The sequence below is a fragment of the Aquila chrysaetos genome, chromosome 19, assembly GCF_900496995.4.
Source record: "Aquila chrysaetos chrysaetos chromosome 19, bAquChr1.4, whole genome shotgun sequence".
In the NCBI taxonomy this organism is placed as follows: Eukaryota; Metazoa; Chordata; class Aves; order Accipitriformes; family Accipitridae; genus Aquila; species Aquila chrysaetos.
The window spans coordinates 4,619,860-4,638,709 of NC_044022.1; the positions used below are offsets into that span (position 1 = coordinate 4,619,860).

General features: G+C 46.1%; 2 protein-coding genes across 8 annotated transcripts in view; one reads left to right on the top strand and one right to left on the bottom strand.

Annotated features, from left to right (window-relative positions):
* Nucleotides 1-5,115: 5,115 nt before the first annotated feature.
* Nucleotides 5,116-10,116, bottom strand: LOC115353608 (translation initiation factor IF-2-like). The gene is made up of 3 exons (XM_030043261.2): nt 9,408-10,116; nt 9,151-9,224; nt 5,116-8,394 (listed from the first exon to the last, which is right to left on the bottom strand). The coding sequence occupies exons 1-3, from the start codon at nt 10,114-10,116 to the stop codon at nt 8,356-8,358; spliced, it is 822 nt and encodes a 273-aa protein (XP_029899121.1). The 3' UTR covers nt 5,116-8,355.
* The window catches only part of SLC7A1 (solute carrier family 7 member 1), a 48,445-nt gene continuing 39,198 nt past the window's right edge, over nt 9,604-18,850 (top strand). The window contains exons 1-2 of one of the 7 annotated variants that reach the window (XM_030042771.2): nt 9,965-9,980; nt 16,300-16,304. Coding sequence is in view for 1 of the 7 variants with exons in the window: in XM_041118527.1 (XP_040974461.1) it covers nt 16,205-16,235 (31 nt within the window). In the remaining 6 variants the exon portion in view is untranslated. Of the gene's footprint in view, nt 9,693-9,964; nt 9,981-10,044; nt 10,109-10,204; nt 10,426-14,954; nt 15,049-15,839; nt 16,236-16,299; nt 16,305-18,850 lie in introns of those variants that run through there. The other 6 variants (XM_030042776.2, XM_030042772.2, XM_030042777.2 and 3 more) reach the window with 6 other exon arrangements.

The window sequence follows — 18,850 nt, forward strand, 5'->3', positions numbered from 1 at the left end:
GTCTGTAACAAAGCTTCAGCCTCTCTGGCTACACCTGTGTTAGTAAATAAAACATGGTAAGGGTCCAGGGTGGTGTACCAGTCCGTGATTGCCCATGCTGTTTAATAGTTCCTGCTACAGGTATGGTCTGTGCAAGAGAGCCCACTCCCAGACAATGCCTGGGTACAGTTCATGGGACAGCATGGGATTGCTCTTCCCAGTGGGCAGTTTGGAGGTGGCACCTTGCTTTGGACTTGCTTTGGAGCAGAGGGTTTCGCTGTGTGGATGCAAGTTGTGCTGTGCAGCTTGCCCTCAAGGGCAGGGAACAGGACACAACCCATCTTATTTAGTAGCATAAGTCTAGCCTCTGAAATTGGGATGATCTAAATGACTGAGACATTACCGAGATAGAATCATAGAATGGTTTGGGTTGGAAGGGACCTTTAAAGGTCATCTCATCCAACCTCTCTGCAATGAACAGGGAAATCATCAACTAGATCAGGTTGCTTAGAGCCCCGTCCAACCTGATCTTGAACGTTTCTATGGTTGGGGCATCTACCACCTCTCTGGGCAACCTGTTCCGGTGTTTCACCACCCTCATCATAAAAAATTTCTCTTACATCCAGTCTGAATCTACCCTCCTTTAGTTTAAAACCGTTACCCCTTGTCCTATCACTACAGGCCCTATTAAAAATATCTAAGATATCTTGGATGACCTCAGTCATGTACTGTCAGGGGCCATTAACGACTGGATGCTTTTTTTCCTTAAAGTGGTAGGAATCTCCTGCATAGTATATTCAAGGTTTCTTGCATATAACCTAATCTTAGACCCTTCTCAACTTATCGTGCTCTTGTCTGGCTTGCTGGGAGAGTTCTCTAGATAGCAAGATGCATGGCACTTTATATCCACCCATTTAAGCAGAGCCCCTAGGTTCAGAGGAATGCAAGAATCCTGTGTGGAAAAGGAGAGCAAGAGAGAAGCAACACGGCACTTTCTCTGTCACAAGGGTGGTCAGATTGGCAGAGGGATTCTTGGGGTTCGGTTGCTGCTTTAAAAAGCCCTGCCAGCTTTTTTTAAAAAAGCCCACCATCTGACCTCAGCACTCACACTTTGTGTTAGTTCTCCAAGTGCTCCTGGTGTAACTAGGTCTTCGGTACTAATGGGAAGGTGGGGGTCATTTGATCAGATGGCATCTGAGTTAATCAGCCTCCGTAAGTTTGGAAGAGGATTAGGACCACTGCTCTGAATGCCTTTACTCAACTGAAGTTGCATGTTAGGGTGCCAAGTCCTTCTTTAGATTTTGTCCTAACTAACTGGACAGCAGTTCCACCAATGATATTGAGAAGGGCAAATCAACATTGCTGTTGGGAGCAGGGATGCACTGAATTGACTATGAAACTGTTAGAAGAGAACCTACAGATTTTAATGTATGCTAGGCAGATTATCTCCATCCCAGAGCTGTGAAAAGATGTGAGCATGTATTTGAAAATCTGGAAGTAAAGATTTTCGTTACAGTTTTTTTAAAATTAAGGGTGGTACTACACAACCAGAGGACTAGCAGTCATGAGACACTGATTTTAGTAGTACACAAGGTCTTAAGACACCTTTTGAAGTAGAACTATACAAAGGTATGGATTTAAATGAAAAATGGAACACAAAGGGAAGCGAGATCACAAAAGGAGACCATTTGGTCTATTTGATTAAAGCAAATAACTTTCTAGACAAGAGAAATGCAGCATATCTAATCTATTTGGACTGCAGTAAAGTAAATGATACAGTGCTGCCTTACAAACTGGCTGAACTGAAGAAAGGGTTAGTACATGAACTAAATGGCAAGGAAGGTGAGAGGCAGTAAGAAACTAATGAGAAGGGAGATGACATTGACTGTGTTGAAAGAGGACTACCAACCTGGAGGAAAGTTCTACTGCAGTTCCTTCAGGATCCATCTTGGGATCAGTTTTATTTTGGTATTTCTTTTAATGGATTGCTTTGATAAAACTTGCTTAGATCAAAGTTGGGAGATATCGGAAAGTGAACAGCTTGGAGTTTCCAATGACAGTTCTATTGATTTGACTGGGATCCTTTGGTTCTATTGATTTGTCTTCATCCTATGAAGAAAGGGACTTACCAGCCGGAACAGTGCTTGTTATTTTTATTGCTACAGCACCAAGAGACTTAGCCACAGTTGTGTGGCACCGTGGTGGATCAGAGGTGGAAATCAATCTGTACATACCAAAGGGGATATGAGGACCTGCAAAGCCTTGTGCAGTGCAGACCAGCAGGTGCTCTTTGGTACAAGTTACAAAGAGAAATAGTGAAGGGCTGCAAAGAGAGAATCATGAGGTCAGTATTCCTGGCTAGGAAGGGGGATGTTTTTGCAGCATTTTGGTTGTGTAAGACCAGGGCATGCCAGAGTTTGTCAAGGCGTAAGAAAAAGGTGTTACAACAATCAAGGAACAAGACAGGAAACTAAAAGTGTAAGAAATCACATGTGTCACCGGCTTCAGTCCCTCCCAGTCACAAGAAAAAACTCCTCGATCACCTGTGTCATTTGGTCCAGGAATGTAAAGAACACCCAGTCAACACCTTCCACCTTCACACACACATACACACACCAGTAAACACTGGTGCATACTGTAAACCACAAAGCACCCTTTCCCCTTGCTTCTAGTTTCCCAGCTGAGAGTTTTACCTGTGGAGAGGAAGTGGGAAAACTAGAGGACTTGGATGTAGCCTGTCAGCTGAGAGCAAGGGAATGAAACTGTTTTTTCTCCAAATTCAGTTGAAATTTGTCAGGGTACCACTGTAGATGAGGAGGCAAACAGGACCTGGAAGGAATTCCTGTGATTTGAATAATTTTGTTCCTCCTAAAACACAGTTTTGGCCAACTCAGAATTCTTCCTATGCATAATTCTGGGCTGACATTGTTTTGGGTCTTGAGATATATAGCAACAAAAAAAATATTTACAATCTCCCTTTCACCTGTAGTTCATTCATTAATGTATTTTTTTGTGTGTGATAATGAAGATCCACAGACCTATGTGAGGGTGACTTGAACCAATATTTTGAATCATAGAGCTGACCCTCACAGGAGAAATGCTTTATCTCTAAGGCTGAACTTTGGGATGTTTCTTGCCTGGCCCTACTACTATTTACAAGGGAAAACCACCCCAAAACCTGACAGCTTTTGGCTCCCCTTGAATTTAAATAAATCATAGGCATTATATTTGCTCTTGTTTGCTTAGGAAAAGATATTATAGGATTTAATTCTTCCCCAACCCTGGAGGAAGATGGTTTCCACTAATAAGCAGGACAAAGGCCTGGGCGAGTGGAACGGACAAATCCCAGCATATAATTTGAGGTGGAAATTCAGGTTGAAAACCACTCAGTGGGTACTTTACATTGAGTTCAGCAGAGTCAGAGGTGTCTCTTCAGGTGGTAAAATGAATGTTTTATCCACTTACCCATAAATCAAGACTGACATGTTCCCAGGAGAGGTCACATGGCCCTTCTCCGGTGTCTGCCTCCAGCACACAGAAGAAGAGTGTGACAAGGTGAGTCCTGCAACAGATTGTGATGAGGGTCCTTCTGGGGTGAGGCTCCTTCTCCCATGGGGCATGGCTTGTGAGGAACCAGCTGTACTTGGTGCAGGGGGAAAAAAGTCTGGTCCTGTCCTGCCAACGAGTGAGCTACTTACAGGCTTAGCTACAGAAGAACGGGGTCCAGGAGGTGATCAGCTGGAGTTTCTTGCTGTGCATATGAGATGTGATGAATCTGCTAAGTGTAACATGATTTACAGGATGTCAACAGTAAGACTGGGATCAACTATGGTAAGACTGTATAGCTGTATGGTTTGTAGGTCTTGAATACTTTATTTCTGAGGATTTATTTTTTACTGGTTTTAAATATGCTATTCAATTTTCACTTAAAAACCCACCAAAATTCCCTGAAAATGAAAACTAAACCACCTGTTCTCCAACATATGGAAAGTCCATTTGAATCCAGCCTATTCCTCAACTTTTAATGAATGTGCAGAGCCAAAAGGACAACATATGCCACAGACACTGTGGTTTTCCCTAGAAAATTGTCTTAGCATTTCTCAGTATCCTCTGGCATGCCTGGATATAGCCTTTTCTGTGTTTCGCCTGTGAGTGATATCATTTCACAGCTTGGAAAATGCTAAATGACTTTGCCAGAAACAATGATCTTTCAAGAGCAGAAAGTACAAAAGTCTTTTTCATCTCTGGCACTTTCAGAGAGCACAAACCACATGAATTATACTAATAATTTCCAGTAAAATCATGGCCTGCTTCCCCCCAAATAAACACAAGATTCTGAAGGAAGTCCGCTACACCCATGAAGTCCTAATGGGAAAAAGAAAAAAAAGAGGGAGAAGATGAATGAGAAAACTAGCCCAAGCATATTAGCAGGTGAAAGAACAACTTTGCTAAGAATGGGACTAACCCAAAGCACTAACAGGATGTTAGCTCTGGTTATTTTAAGAAAAGATTACAGAGAAAAGGGTGGGATTGAGGGTGGTAGCTTCAGATAAAAATTGGCTGTAAATGAGCACAAAAAGCCTTGTATTACACCACCACCTCCCACAGCTTTGGCCAAGCACATTCCAAGGCATCTCTTTAGATTTATAAGAAAATTACGAAAACACATAGAGCACCCTTCTCCTTGCCGTTTCACTGTCTTAAGTCTGGAGCCACTCCATTCTTGGCAGTCACATCTCTCCTTGTTTTCAGCATTGCAGGAATAAAATTTGGCCAAGAGGACTTTAAAATCCACCATCCGACTCAAAGGTGACCTCTTGGCCCAGCTCTTGTTGTATCAGCTTTGTTTGATGCATCTCCTTTGATTCCTGGGTCCCTGAACTAGTACTGAATTCATCAGTGCACAAGCAGAGAAAAAAAGGAATGGAATAAACCAGACAGGATGAAACATGAGAGTGTTACTCTGGCCAAAGCAGGAAAGAAGATCCTCCCACTGAAATGGAAATACCTGTTCATAATTATCCTTCAATAATTTTATTTGCCAGCAGTTATTATTGTAAGGCTGAATAACTTGGAAAGGAGCAAGTCCCTCCCACGACCAAGCAAGAGAAGGAAAAGAGACAGATAAACAGATCATCAGAGTTCATTTGATTTATTCTGTATATTGCAATAAGGTGCATTTTAAAACTGCTTTAGAGACTTGCCTTACCTGTCACTACGATACATCAGTGAACATGCTGTTAATTACAAATGTAAGGGTGACTAAAATGTCTAGGTTGAGCATCACTTTTCTCAAACACAACGTAAGTCCCCAGATGGGACGGGGAGGTCCAAGGGTGGAATTCCACCCTCCAGCTCATGGACTCTCTGCTGCAATGTAGATTCTCTGCAACCAACATTGTGGAGCCTTCAGGACAGAGGCTTCTGCCATAGATGGCAAATACTCACCTTATGCCAACTGTGCGGCACCTAGCAGGACTGCTGCCAGAGCGGATCAAGAAAGGCATTTATGAGAGCGCATCTGCAGCTCCCAGAAAGACTCAAATGCTGTGGGAATTGGGAGGGACCACCTCAGCCAGAGTAACGATACCACCAGCATTTTGGCTCTTTGAAAGGCAGTGTCTCTTTGTTCCAAAGCTTTCTTCCGACACACTTAGCTCTAATTTGGAAAAAGGAAAATCCAACCTGGCACACTGCTCTTGAAAAGCAGGAGAGCTCTGTTTCAGCCCCTGAGCATGGGAAATGGGTGCAGCTTCCAGACCCTCCCCTCTTGCTCTGATGTTTTACCTCCGGGGTGCATACTGTACGCTGAGATTGAGGTGGTGCCTGGACTTTGCAAAGCCAAAGCTTTTGAAAAACCCATCCACCTCTGCAGTCTTTCTGTTTTCCCTGGTACACATTCTCTTACATCTTCATATTTGGCTACAAGAATTCTGCAGGGGATGTCCAACTGCTTAGTCACAGCAGGTCTGCCCAGCCCACTGCATTTTCTGTCATGCTCTCATGGTAGACAAGACAGTATTGATCTTATGCTTAATGTCACACATCTCGGCCACATCCGTACTCTTTAGTTAAACAGGACTAGGGCATGTGCCTAAGCACTATTCCACGAGCAGCCGTATTGACTGCTTTTATATTAGACTATTAAGTTTGCCCAAAACAGAAAATGCTTATGGAACAGAATGGTTAATGTCCACACTATTAAATCCTCTTGCCCTCCAAAACAGGGTGGTTGTCTGTAAACAGGGAACGGCCACAGGTTTGTGCTAACGGCTCTTGTGTCTAAGGATTATTTGGGACACTGTTAGTTGGCATAGATGAAAACTGTGCCACGAGCCTTTTAAAAAATCTAGCCAAAAGATGATTACGTTCCATGAATATTCCTTAGCTTTGTTTAACTTCTTACAAGTATAGACAGAGTCTATAGACAGACATTTTTCACTGTCTTCTCCAGTGTAAGAAAAAGAAACCTAGTAAGTAGCAAGTTCAAAAGAAACAAAATGGTGTAGTATTTGAAGCTACATGTAGTAAAGCAGTGGAATTTCGTGTCATGGGATGCTGTAAATGCTAACAATTTGCATGAGACCAGGGGAATCTGGAGAGTTTAATGGAAAATGAAGGATGTCAACAGCTACTACATACAAGGATGCCTATTCTGCCTCCGTTGCAAATTTTTTGAGATCAAGGGAGTGTTCTAAGGAAGTGTCTTCATGCGTTTGCTTTATCATAGTTTCCCCACAGATCTGCTTGGACCATTCTCAGGAACTACACATTGGTCTAGATGGACTATTGGTGTAGTCCAGGCAGCCGTACTTAAGATTTATGAGATGTGCTCCACAAATGCCTGCTTTTGTGCACTGATTATAAGAGAAGCTATTCTGATGTGCTCATGTGGAGTTATCTGTACTGTAGATGCCTAAGGTTAGGGGAGATGGATCTCTTTTATCTATGACTGCTGCTGTATCCAGATGTCCCTCAGGGTTCTTAATCTGCTCCCCAGCATAGCCTGGATGAACCTATGTTGTACACAACCAAAATACTGAAGGCGATGATAATATCACCTCTCAATTAAACAGTAGCAGGTGGTACTGGAGCAATCAGTAGTGGTATTTCATTCATGTAGCTTGTTTTATTTCATGGTGGCCTTCTGTCAGAAATCTCAGCCTTAGAGCTAATCCCAGAAAAAGGCTGAGCTCCAGGAGTGAACTCTAGAAAGGAGTTCAGGAATGGGACTCATTTCAGTTAATTGCGGATGTCTGTAATACAGATATCAGCATCTAAGTTCACTGCTGCGAGCTTACTTAGTAAACTAGAGACTCTCAGGGTGATATTCAGCTGACCTGTTTTAGGCTTTTCCTTGTCTGTTGGCTATGAAGTTTGCCTGGGGGAGCTAGCTTGGATGTTGGCAATTCCACTTGCTCAGCTCTTGGTGTTGCCACATCTTCTCCAAGGAACCTGAACTGCAGAATGAATAATCCTTCCCTTCCTCCCTTCCTTCCAGTCCATTCCTTTTGTATTGCACACAGTTCACGTAACCCGAGCGAGTGCAGCATGAAAACTGCCACCCGGCACCTCCCACCACCAAGCTCTGAGCACACGGCTTCAGATCCTCCTCGGTTTTGTTCAGGTGTTACCTTTGCAGCCCCACCAGCAGACAGGACTTCCTTTACAAGTTGGTCAGGACGCCTACACACAGCCCGACTGCGATTCACAACCAGTCTGTGCCAGGTCTGCAGCCTGTCCTTTGGCTGGATGTTTACTCACCTGGATGATCACAGCAACAAGGTCTGGGATAGCAGAGAACACAGGGAGTAACGCCATTCCTGGGTTCCCCACATTAAAATGAGCTAGGATGGGCTGACCAACTGCTTAATAAAAAAAGCAATGAACGATTGAGGTGCAACAAATTATTTTTAAATACAGAATTTCTTAATTCTAGCAAAAAGAAGAGAAATCCCAGAACAATTGTTTGGTTGTTTTCTTGCCTCTTAATTTGTACCTGGTGTTCTTGGGTACCTCAGCTTGGCATAAAAGAGGTTTTCTTTTCCCTGAACAATTTTAGGAGGCATAATCTCAGACCACCACTCCCCTCATTTATGCAACCACATCTGTTAATAAGCACAGGAGATGAAGCAGGGCTCTATGGCAGTGACAGGCAGAAGCAGACTGCAACGTGACAGGTATAGCTGCGCGTCTCATGTGGAGCAGCTGTTGAAGAAACACGGCAGCGAAACATTGTTCGAAGGCTTTCTGTGAATGCATACGCCAAAATGTTCTCCAGCCTTCCCCAGCCTTTCCAGTGGGTAATCGTTAATGAGCGTGGTTCGGTTGTAATTGACATTAAGTGATTTCTTTATTGTTTATGCCTTTGTCTGTTTATTCACTGAAGGATTGTTCTACTGTTCTGCCTTTGTTCTGGAAAAGAAAAACAATTCCTTCAGCTTTTCATTAATGAATGTGTTTCTTATCAGCTTTTTTTTCAGGACTCCCCCAGGTAGGTGTATTTGTGGTTATACGTCAAAATAAGCACAGTACTCCAGCTGGGGTTTCAGCACTATTGATTACAGCTTCATAATTACTTACTACATCATACATACTTTTCCATTAAGAAGCTCTACAAGATACAGTTGTTTTGGGTGGGGTTCATGGACTTTGGGGTTGGTTTTTTTTTTTTTTTGCATTAGTACCATGCAGTAGGCTCACATGACTTTTGGGATCCACTGGAAACGCCAGACCTTCTTCTAACTGGCTGCTCAGCCAGCTGTTCCCCACTGCTTATTTGGTTTTCTTTCCTAAACTATCACTCTCCTCCTTTCTAGAATTCCACTTTATTTTGGACAGTTTCTTCCAAGATCCATATTCATACGCTGTCCCATCGGGCAGCACGCTTGAAACTTTCCCCACAGTGGTTTCACCACAGCCCTTAGGAACGGTGATGGAAAAGGGATTTAACCAAGCCCGGCACAGACCCCGCGGCTGTTCCCCTTCCAACATCTACAGCTCTTTTTGACCGTTCGCCCCAGTTTCGGGCCTGTTTCCTTGGTTGGGGGCACGACGGTTCGCGGGAGGCAGGCTCAAAAGCCTAGCCCAGGTCCCCCGGCGCCCGCCTTTGACCCCCTGCGCCCATTTCACCCCGCACCGCTCGTTCAGCCGCGTTCCGCAGAAGCTCACCGGCCGCCAGAGCGCGGCGAGCGGCACGAACGGACGGTTCGGTCCAACCCAGCCCCTCGGTTCTCGTAGAGTCCCTGGGAGGGAAAAAAAAATAAAATACAAAAATAAGCCGGCTTTGAGTCCAAGCTGAACTAAACCCAGCACGAACCGCTCACCTGTAACCTGCCTGCCAGGAACAAGCCCCTTCTTGGCGCCGCTGAGGCGACCTCCTCCCCGCTCCCTCGGCCACCCCCAGCCCGCGCCGTCCTCCCGCTTACCGCGCTTAAAAACCCGGGCGTTCGGCAGCGCTGCCTCCGGCCGTGCGCTCTCTCCCCCGCCGGGGGCCGCCGCCCGGCCCCACCGCCGGAAGGACCCCGCCGCGGCGGCGGCCTCGCCCGCCGCTCCGTCTCCTCTTTCATTACAGCGGCGGAGGCGGGGCCGGGCGGCCGGCGCCGGAGGTGTTAAAGCGGCGGGGAACGGGGGGCTGCCCTTGGGCCCGCCGGTGCGCCGCCTCGCCTCGCCTCGCCTCACCTCAGCCCGCCGGGCTGCCCACCGCGGCGCGGGTGAGTGCGGGACCCGCCTCTCCGGCGGGTGGAGCGGGCCGGGGGTCGGTAAGACCGGGACCGGGGCGGGAGGTAGCGACGGCGGCGGCGTCCATTTTGCATGATGCAACCGGGGCGGCGCGGAGGGCTCCCCGGGCCGCACCGTCTCCCCTCCCGCCAAAAGAGCCGCCGCCTCCATTTTCTCTCCGTAGCTTCCTTTAGCGGTTCCCGGCAGGTCCTTCCCGCAGCCTTGCCGGGAGCCATCCCTCGCCTCTCCGGCGCTGGCGGGCCGGTGTCCCAGCCCCTCCGGTGAGACTGGGATCCCCCAAAACACCGGGGACGCCCGGCGGGAAGGGCCCTTTGCTCGGTGCGGGGATGGGACCTGCCATCGTCGGTGCCCGGGCGCTGCCGGAGCCTGTGCCCCTGCGCCGGCGGAGGTGGGCATTGCCGCCTGCAGCCACGCTTTCCCTCTTCCAGACCAAGCAGCGAGCCGGGGCAGAGTTGGGAAACTGTTTCCCAGCTAACCCGGTTTTGGGGGGTTGTTTTTTTTTTGCTTATTTTTGGTTTGCAACACAAGCGGTGCCGCGGAGGGCGTGCTTTGCCGGGAGGTGAAGGCCCAGGTGTCAAGGAGAAACCGCGGGCCGCTTCCCGGATGGTCTTTCCGTGTCCAGGATAGCTCCTGAGGGGCTGCTGTGCTGGGCTTTGCTTTCTCTTTCAAACTGCAAAAGAGGCCGAGAATTTACTGAAAATGCAGGTATCGCTCGTAGCGCTCGAGTCAGCCCCGTACGCTGCGAGTTGCTGCTGTCTGCTGTTCCTGAACCTGTTCCGGTGGAACAAGGACAGAGACTTCTTTCCATTTTGTTCGTCAGCATTTTGCAGGCAGCTGGCCTGACTGACAGATGGGTTTCTTTTTTGCATATGTATGTGCGAATGTTTGGGGCAGGTGGGAAACCCACTAAAAAACCTCAAGAGGGGTTTTGTGTATAGCTAAGGCTGGACAGAGAGATTGGGACAACGTACAGAAATGCTAGTTAGTTGTGTTGTCAGCTGCTAGAAGCCTTAGTTTTGGAGCAGGGTGTCATCGTCATAGGTGCTGTACAGACTCAGAAAGGCAGTTGCAGCTCTTAAGAGCTCACAGGCTGCAGATCCAGGCCGAGAAGAGCCGAGGTGATCGAGAAGAGCCGAGGTGATCACAGTGCTGCAGCTTTATGAGTTATCTCTCTCTTAGCTGAGTGGTTTTGCCACCTATGTGTGGTCATTTACAACTGTTAACTTTGTACTTGAGCAACAACCTCATGGTGATGTCCAACTTTGGGTGAACGAGTGGACACCCTGCCTCCCTCTGCCCACCTCGGTGGGCTCCGCTAAGCCATGGGGGCAAGCGGGGGAGACGTGGTCATGCGTGGAGGTGTCGTGTGGGCCCCTCTGCGGTGGGACAGCTCTGCCTCTTGAAGCTGTTCACTCAGTGATGCTCGGCTGTTTGCTGTCTGCAAGTCAGAGGCAAATACAATGAACACTTGGAGAGAACAGGCAGAAACTTACCTTTCTGGTCAGGTACTCTGTGGACTTCTGTGGCCTTCAGCAGTCAACCGAAATGTCTTTTAGACAGGATTTCCATCTAATGCAAACGGGGAGGAACTGCATAGCTGCAAGTGCCGACCCTGGCACAAAGAAGGAACGAGCTCATTGATTGCCACAGCTCTCGAAGGTTATTTTGCTTTCAAGTATTTTGAGTATCTTGCATTTTGAGCGATCTGAAGGGGACAGACCTTGACTGTGCTCCGCCGCATGCATGTTTTAGGTAGTCACATTGGCTTTGAAATAAACCCATTTCCTGACCAGGAGGACTACTGGGTGTTTAGTCCCTGACTTAGGCCAGTTTGCTGGATGTGTAAAGTTTTGAGCCTCGCTGCTCGTAGGCTTGTGCTTATCAGTGAGGAGATGTGTTCAGAAGGCACTCCTTGTTTTGGGTGGGCTGTAACGGAAACCTGAGGCCAGCTAGGCTGCTAATTCAAGCAGTTCGGTTGTGAGTGTGGGAGAGACGTGTGATTGCACATATGCAATATGCTCTTGACTCCACGTGGAGAGAAAAGGATTTGCTATAAAGAACGAATTAGCTTAGACAAAAGAGGGAACTTTTAACTCTTTAATCTAACCAGTTATCAGAGTAAGCAGCTCTGAGTTGTATTTTTGTCAAAACCTTTGTCTCACCCTCTTTTTTTTTTTTTTTTTTTTTTTTCTTTCCTTCCTCTTTTTTCCTCTGTAGTCTACTGCCAGATTCCAGGTAGGGTTCCTCCCCACATGGTGGTGTGGCTGAGCTCTGTGTCTGTGGTTTAGGTTGTGTGACAACGTGAGTGAAGGCTGATGTGTGCCAATCTAGCTGGTGTTGAGTGCAGTTGATGGTCTGGTCTGTGCAAGAGGGAGGGCAAAAAGCTGTCACGGTCATTGTTTAGTCTCAGGTGGGAAAGAAGATGGGGAAAAAAATGCTTCAGGTTAAGGATGGCAGGGAACTCGTTGCAATTACTGCCTCTACTACCTCTTGTTCGCCCTTGATCTATCAAGTTCTTCAACCTTGATCCACCACGACAGGTTAATGAGACTTCAGTAGCCTTTCAGAAATGTCGCTTCCAGTTGTATCCCAGCTTTCGGAGAGTAGAAGACAAAGTGGTGACTTTAATTCTCTTCTCTTGGCCTGTATCTGTGATGCTAAAAGCATCAGTGTGGACCGGGGCAGGAGGAAAAGAGGGTGATTTACTTTGGCAGCAGATGTGCCAGGTGGATGCTGGCTTGATTCTGGGTGAGGTTTAATGGCTGAGCCACTGTGGTGCCAAAGGGCAGATGAGGACGTGGCAGAGCCCCTTTGCCTCTCCTGGAGGATGAGCTAAGAAGTCCTGCTGACTTAACCAAGTATGTGGAGAAACTAGTTGCATTGACCAGCAGAACCAGGAGGCTGGGCGGTGTGGAGAACTAGTTCAGTGGTTCTGGGCAGAGTTGGTTGGGGTCAACTCCAGTCAATACTGATCCGGAGTTAGTAACCCAGGGCGGATCTTCCCTGCTATCTACGTTGGTGTGTTTGGCAGTATCCTAGGGTTTTTTCCATTACCTGCTATATCCTCATCCTTTGTTATCCTAGGGCCAAAATCCTTGCAAATCTGTCATGTGCTGAATCGTGTTGAAGGCAAAGCTCATCTGGCCAAATGTGGTCATCTACATCCAAGGTATTCAGTCCTGCCTCCTGTTAGTCAGCCAGAGGAGGGGTTGGATATTCCTGGGATATGATTTCTCTCAGCCCAGTATGCTAAAGCAGATGAGTCGTGACCTGGAAGCTGCTTTCCACTGACGTTAGGGGGCATTAGCTTGTATGTAAAAGTCTGCACTATAAATGTCTAAGCGTTTATCTCAATGAACTTTTGAGGTTCTCGGATTCCTCAGTGACTCTGGAAAGAGCCATGGCTCTTTGCACTGCGGGTGGGTTTGTTCTGGTACTTGAGCACTCCCTCCTTGGTGCCATTGTTGCAATGTCACTGGCTACTTAAACCTACAAAAAAAAAAAAAAAAAAAAAAAAAAAGGCATAGCTGAATCTCCTGGTCAAACAAAACATGGGGGCTGTCACCTGCCCTATGATAGGTGCACTGGTTGCAGGATTCCTGACAACTGCCTGTGGTTCCTGGGCAGTTTGGGGGTGTCAGGGATCAGGAGCTTGGGCTCCCACCTTCCTGCTACAGTTTGTAGAAACGTCAGAACCCCGCTCGCCCTGGCAGCACTGGCTGGAGCTGCCTTCCTTCGATGGTGGGTCAGCAGCTGCTGCTCTTGCCAGGGTCCCTGACTGCGCTGGAGACCACCGAGGTGGTGGGTCGTAAATCCTGAGAATGGCGTCTGATACAGAAGTGCCTTATTTCAGAGTTTCCAAAATACTGTGAGATTTTTGGTTCCAGGTACATTTTTGAGTTTCAGGGTTTTTTTTTTTAACTCAAGTGAAAAACACTTCAGAAAACTTTATTTTCGTAGAGGTGCAGTTTTTTTGTGTTCAGGAGTTGCAGTAACTGCTATAGGAAAAAAATGTGCTACTAGCTTCTTTGCTGAGCAGGATCCCTTGTGAAATTTTCCTGTTAATCTAACCTGTTCCTCAGTGCCTGCCATGCTGTGTCTTGGCCCCTTTTCTGAGAAATCCACACAATTGCTATATTTAATAAAACACTAAATTTATTACTGTCTACTTAATGGTAGTATTTAGCTTCGTATTTTCTTATACCTTTCTCCTGTCTTTTTCTCAGATGAGGAATAACTCTTGGGTTCCGTTTCACCAGACCTCCAGACAAATACCCCAGTTGTCTTTTCTGAGCTGTACAGATTTCGCAATTCATTGCCTCATTATTTTCCACATCCTTGTAATTTATTTGTATCTTTCCTTGTAGATCTTACTGGCCCATTTAATTTTTAAATTACAAGGATGAGGATTTTACTTAGTATCCTGTTTTTGAGGACTTGCAATTAATTACTGTCCTTACTTGCTGAGCGAGCTATGCTTTTCGTGAAATTTAGTGGCTATTTGACAGTCAACCACTTCTGGAAGTTTATTATAAGCCACTCTGGAGTTAAAAAAAAAAAATTGAACAATGAGCTTTTTATTTAACTAGGGTTTGTCCCTGGTACTGATTCAGGCAGGCAGTTAAAATCCCCTGTACTGGATCATTTTTTTTATTCCTGGAACCGGTTCTGTCAAATGAGAAGGTGTTCTCAAAGTAAATAGCCGTGTGTGTCGTGACCCATGTTATTCCTGGCTGTGTGCAAGCCTGACTGTCTTACATTGCCAGGTATTTTGATATAGGTGAGAAGAACTGACTTGTAGGGTAGATGCACATCATCTCTGGCTGCAGTTGTGCCTGCTGAGAAGTTTGCCGCTGGCGGCTGCTCACTGGCATCCCAGTGGCAGAGGCAATTGCCGCTTCAGTTTTCTGGCTGATAGGCTTGGGACAGCTTTCCTCCGACTTGTTTCAGCTCAAATGAGGCTGGGTAACACAGGCTGCTTCAGTGGTAGGTCTTTGCAAACTCAAGTTAGCAGCTAGGTTTCGTCTTTGAAGTTTCAGCTAGCAAAGTAAATGGTATGGTATGTCTCTAGAAAATATTTGCTAACTCAAGTTAGCAGCATTTCAGTGAAGTGATCCGGGATGCTGCACAGATAGCTCAGTGCATGGAGCAGAGAGGATGATGATGTCTGGGAGGTAGAAGGCAGTGGTGGTATCAAACATTTGGGGACATTTACCTCTGCAGCCGGTGCACCTGGAGCCGTAAGAAAGCCGGTGTCTACACTGATATGGTGCTGCTCTGCATGTCTGCAGTGGACCACGTGGGTTTGGTGATTTGATTAAACCAAAGGTGATTTTGCTTTGGCTGTGGGGTATTTGTGGGGTGTGGTCTGGTGCCATGTTCCATTGCTATAGAAGAAATACCATGCAAAATCACCTTTAATTTTATGGGTAAAGCATGCTGAGATCAGGGCTTGGGAGAACATGCTTCCACAGGATCTGCTTCCTCAAACTGCCTCTGCAGTGGGGTTGGGAGGTGGTATAACTCTGTGGATAGCGGGGGAACAGACAGCCCTCCTGTGAAATCTGGAGTCAGTAAGAAAAAACAATTCTGCAAAATAAGAAAGGGGGGGTAGGGGGAAGTTCAAGCTATAAACCATAACAAAATCAGACCACTGGTAATGCTAGTAGTAGTTTCATTTGGGAATGCTGATGTGGGAGGTTTATTCGGATGTATATGTGGCAGGAGTAAACTTACTGTGCAAGAAATTACTGTGATTTGATAAATGAACTGTTCCCTTAAGCTGAAGAAGAGCTTGCTGTTGTCGGGTAAAAGACTCTTAAAATAAAATAGTTGGAAAAACTGCATTGTTGAGTTTGTAGAACTAGGTTATTTTGTTGAAGTGACAGTCTCATAAAGCAGTTTCAGCTAGCAAAGTAAATAATGCGGTGTATCTTTAGAAAATACTCCAGAGGGGATTAGTTGGCTAGGGTAACCAGAATATAGTCTTTCATCCTTAGATTGCTGATTAAACTCCACTCGAGGTTGCACGCTGCCTGACAGCTGTTTGATGACCCATGTGAGATAATTCCCAAGCAGAGGATGCTGCTGCATACTGCACTCTTTGTTTTTTTTCCTTCCAAAAAGTTTGCAAAACAGGGTGACCTGTAACATAAGTGTTGCAAAGATTTTTATTCTTTGTCTCACTTTGCAGTGAGAGTCTGTGCATCGGACTGGTTTGTGTGCTTATAGCTTCTGAAAGCTGAGAACAGGCCATTAAGAAAAACACAGTAAAATCAACCCCTCTGCTTTTTTGCTGTACCTAGAGCAGCAACAGAACGGTTTTTTTGCACGTTATTTGCAGTAAGAATCATGCAGCTATTAAGAGATATTGACAATGAATGTATAATATAATTGTCACCATAGGAAAAAGAAGCCATGTAGTTGGGGACCCAACTAACTTGTCCAGAACCATTGTAGCAACCCATTGAATAAAGGCACGTGGATGCTGTATAGAAAGGAAGTGATCAAAACAGGTATTTAAAAGTCTGTCTTCCAGTTGCTACCTGAACTTGGCTGATAAAGGTTTGAAATGCAAAGGTGCCGTACCGTTGTATATCTGCCCGTGCTGACTACAGGTGCATTAGGCAGGACCTTTCTGGCTGTGCAATCTGCTGGAAGAAAGGAGCAAAATGTTCTGGCACCCTCAGCAAGAAGAAAGTGCAACACCCAGAAGTTGGCAGCTGAATGATGGAGTAGGGTGGAGGTGCCACATCTTGGTGGAGAAAAACAATAGGTGTTTGTTCGGATTTTGGAAATGAGAACTTCTGTGAGATTAGAGTGGGAATTTGGCCTCTAGCATCTTTTCAGTTCAGGAAAGGTACCAACACAAGCAATAAAGTGAAGAGCGTAACAGTTAAGCAACTGGAGAAGAGCAGAAGCAAAATCTTTATGCTTTGCCCTGAAGTCGCTAGGATTTTACTCTTGGGTAGTCGTGAAATCCAAAGCTTTGTCCAGAAAACACTCTTATTTTTGAGGAGCATGAGCGTAAGGGGGAGACCGTTCAGAGACTTTCACGTCTTTCTATTAACTGTCCACAGAAAGACAGGTCAAAATTCATCGAGGTGTTTTTGCTTCTGCTGGCTCTAGGTTCAGTCTGTTTTCTGCCTTGAGGAGTGGTCTGGTGGAGTTTTCATAGATGTCTGCTACAGCCCTGCAGTAGGTAGGGAAGGCAGGCATCTCTGGAGGATCATTCCTCCCATCTCTCCTCCAAAGGGATGAATTTATACCTGGAGGTGCCTGTCTTTGCCTGTTGGTTACAGAGGGGAGTGAGATGATACCCTAAGTCCAAATGTTTGCTTTGGAGTTGGCTAAAGCTAGTCAAGAGGATCCTACCCCTCATAACCTGGTTGGCATGTGAAGAAATACAAGGATGTCCCCCAAGGAAACTTGTGTAAGTGATGAAGCCACACTGTTGTGCTTTGGCTGCTCCAGGTAAACCATCATAGATGCTAGAGTACTTCTGAACCTGCTTTTTCCTTCGAAGGAAATACTTGGAGAGTGCAACAGCATGCTGCAGGGCACCATCAGAAGCACAACAGCAGCTCTTTGCTTTTCATGCTGCTGTTCAGGCCCTTGGGGGGGGAAATGCTAATTATCATTTGTTTCAGTTATTTTGCTTTAAAACCACCCAATATTTTTTTTCCAAGTCCCAGTACAGTGGAGCTAAGCAGAATATTTACAGCCAGTAGTTTGTTTCCTTCCTGCTGTCGCTTAAAGATGCTAGCAGCAGCAGAGTTTATTATACTTCAGAGTTTGTTGTTCTAGATAAGTGACATGGGGAGAGATGGCACTGTACATGCTCAGAAAAGTACGTTGACATGTATAATGCAACACCTCTCGGAGACTGTCGTATTTAGGTCTCTCTGCATACCCTCCCAGCCCTGTAAATATAATGAAGAGTGATTTCCTTTGATGCCGGAATGATGATGTAGAAAACTATAATAAAGTCTTTAGAACGTATTAGCAGACTGGATTATATTAGTCATTTTTCTCCCAATAAAAAGTGCATACTTACTCCAAACACTGTACTTCTGCTGATAGGGACACAATTATTTTTAAGGATAGCTGCATAACTTCCCTTGACAGGTCTATGTGCTGGATGGCTTCGCTTACCTCTGTTCCTGGGTTCTAGGTGTGGGTTTTGGGGCAGACCAGGCTTCTGCATGAGGGGCAGGGAGGTGCAGGTGGCAATTCCAATAAAATCAGAAATCTGAGTAAGATTTTAGCCTACAAATTGGACAACTACTAGGCTGACGGGGTTGAATAAAAACTATACGGCAAATCTTTTTTTTTTTTTTTTTTTTTTTTTTTTTTTTTTTTTGCTTATGGGAGTTAATCTCTTCTGTAAGTTGACTTGCACTTCCGAGGGAGCCAGAACAAACTCCTTTCATGGAGAGATGTGGGTTGCAAGAGCTGGCTTTCTGCCGCACAGACAGCAAAACAAGCTGTAAGGCTGGCTACAAGGTAATGCTGCTCCTTGTGAAAAGCAAGCAGCTGGGTCTGCACTGTATTTTGCAGAAGCCTCGTGGCTGGACTCAGGCCAGATCTGCCAACTTTTTGCATTTCTTACCTGCTGATATCTCTACGTTGTCCCTGCTCTCGCTGCTCCTCCAACTATCACATCCCTTAGTGTTAGTTATGAGCTTTCTGCCCAAATCCGTCTTGGGGCTGGCCAGTACCGAGCCCCTGTGTTGAGGGGGTGCAGGGTCCCTCTGCATGGCATTGTCAGCACTGAGACCTGAAACGCACGGCTTGTGGTCTGGCTCCCGGTTTGTCTGGTGGGTGTCATCTTTGCATTTTGAGGGGAAAAAACCAAAACCAAAACCAAAAACCCAACAAACTTCAGCAAGTTTTGACTCAATCCCAGGCAGGAGTGGGAAGCCTTTTGTCATACTTTGAGAAAGGGTCTGAGATAAATATGAAACAGGCTGTGCTTGGATGTCTTTTTTCCCCAACCCCTCCCCATCAGCAGCCTTGAACGTTTGGGTTAGATGGAGGCAAAACTCCCCTTAGACAACAGCTTTCCTGTCAGGGAGCAGGGAAGAGCTGAACAGTGAGCTTGTGGCTAAAAAAATAGAGCGTTTACCCA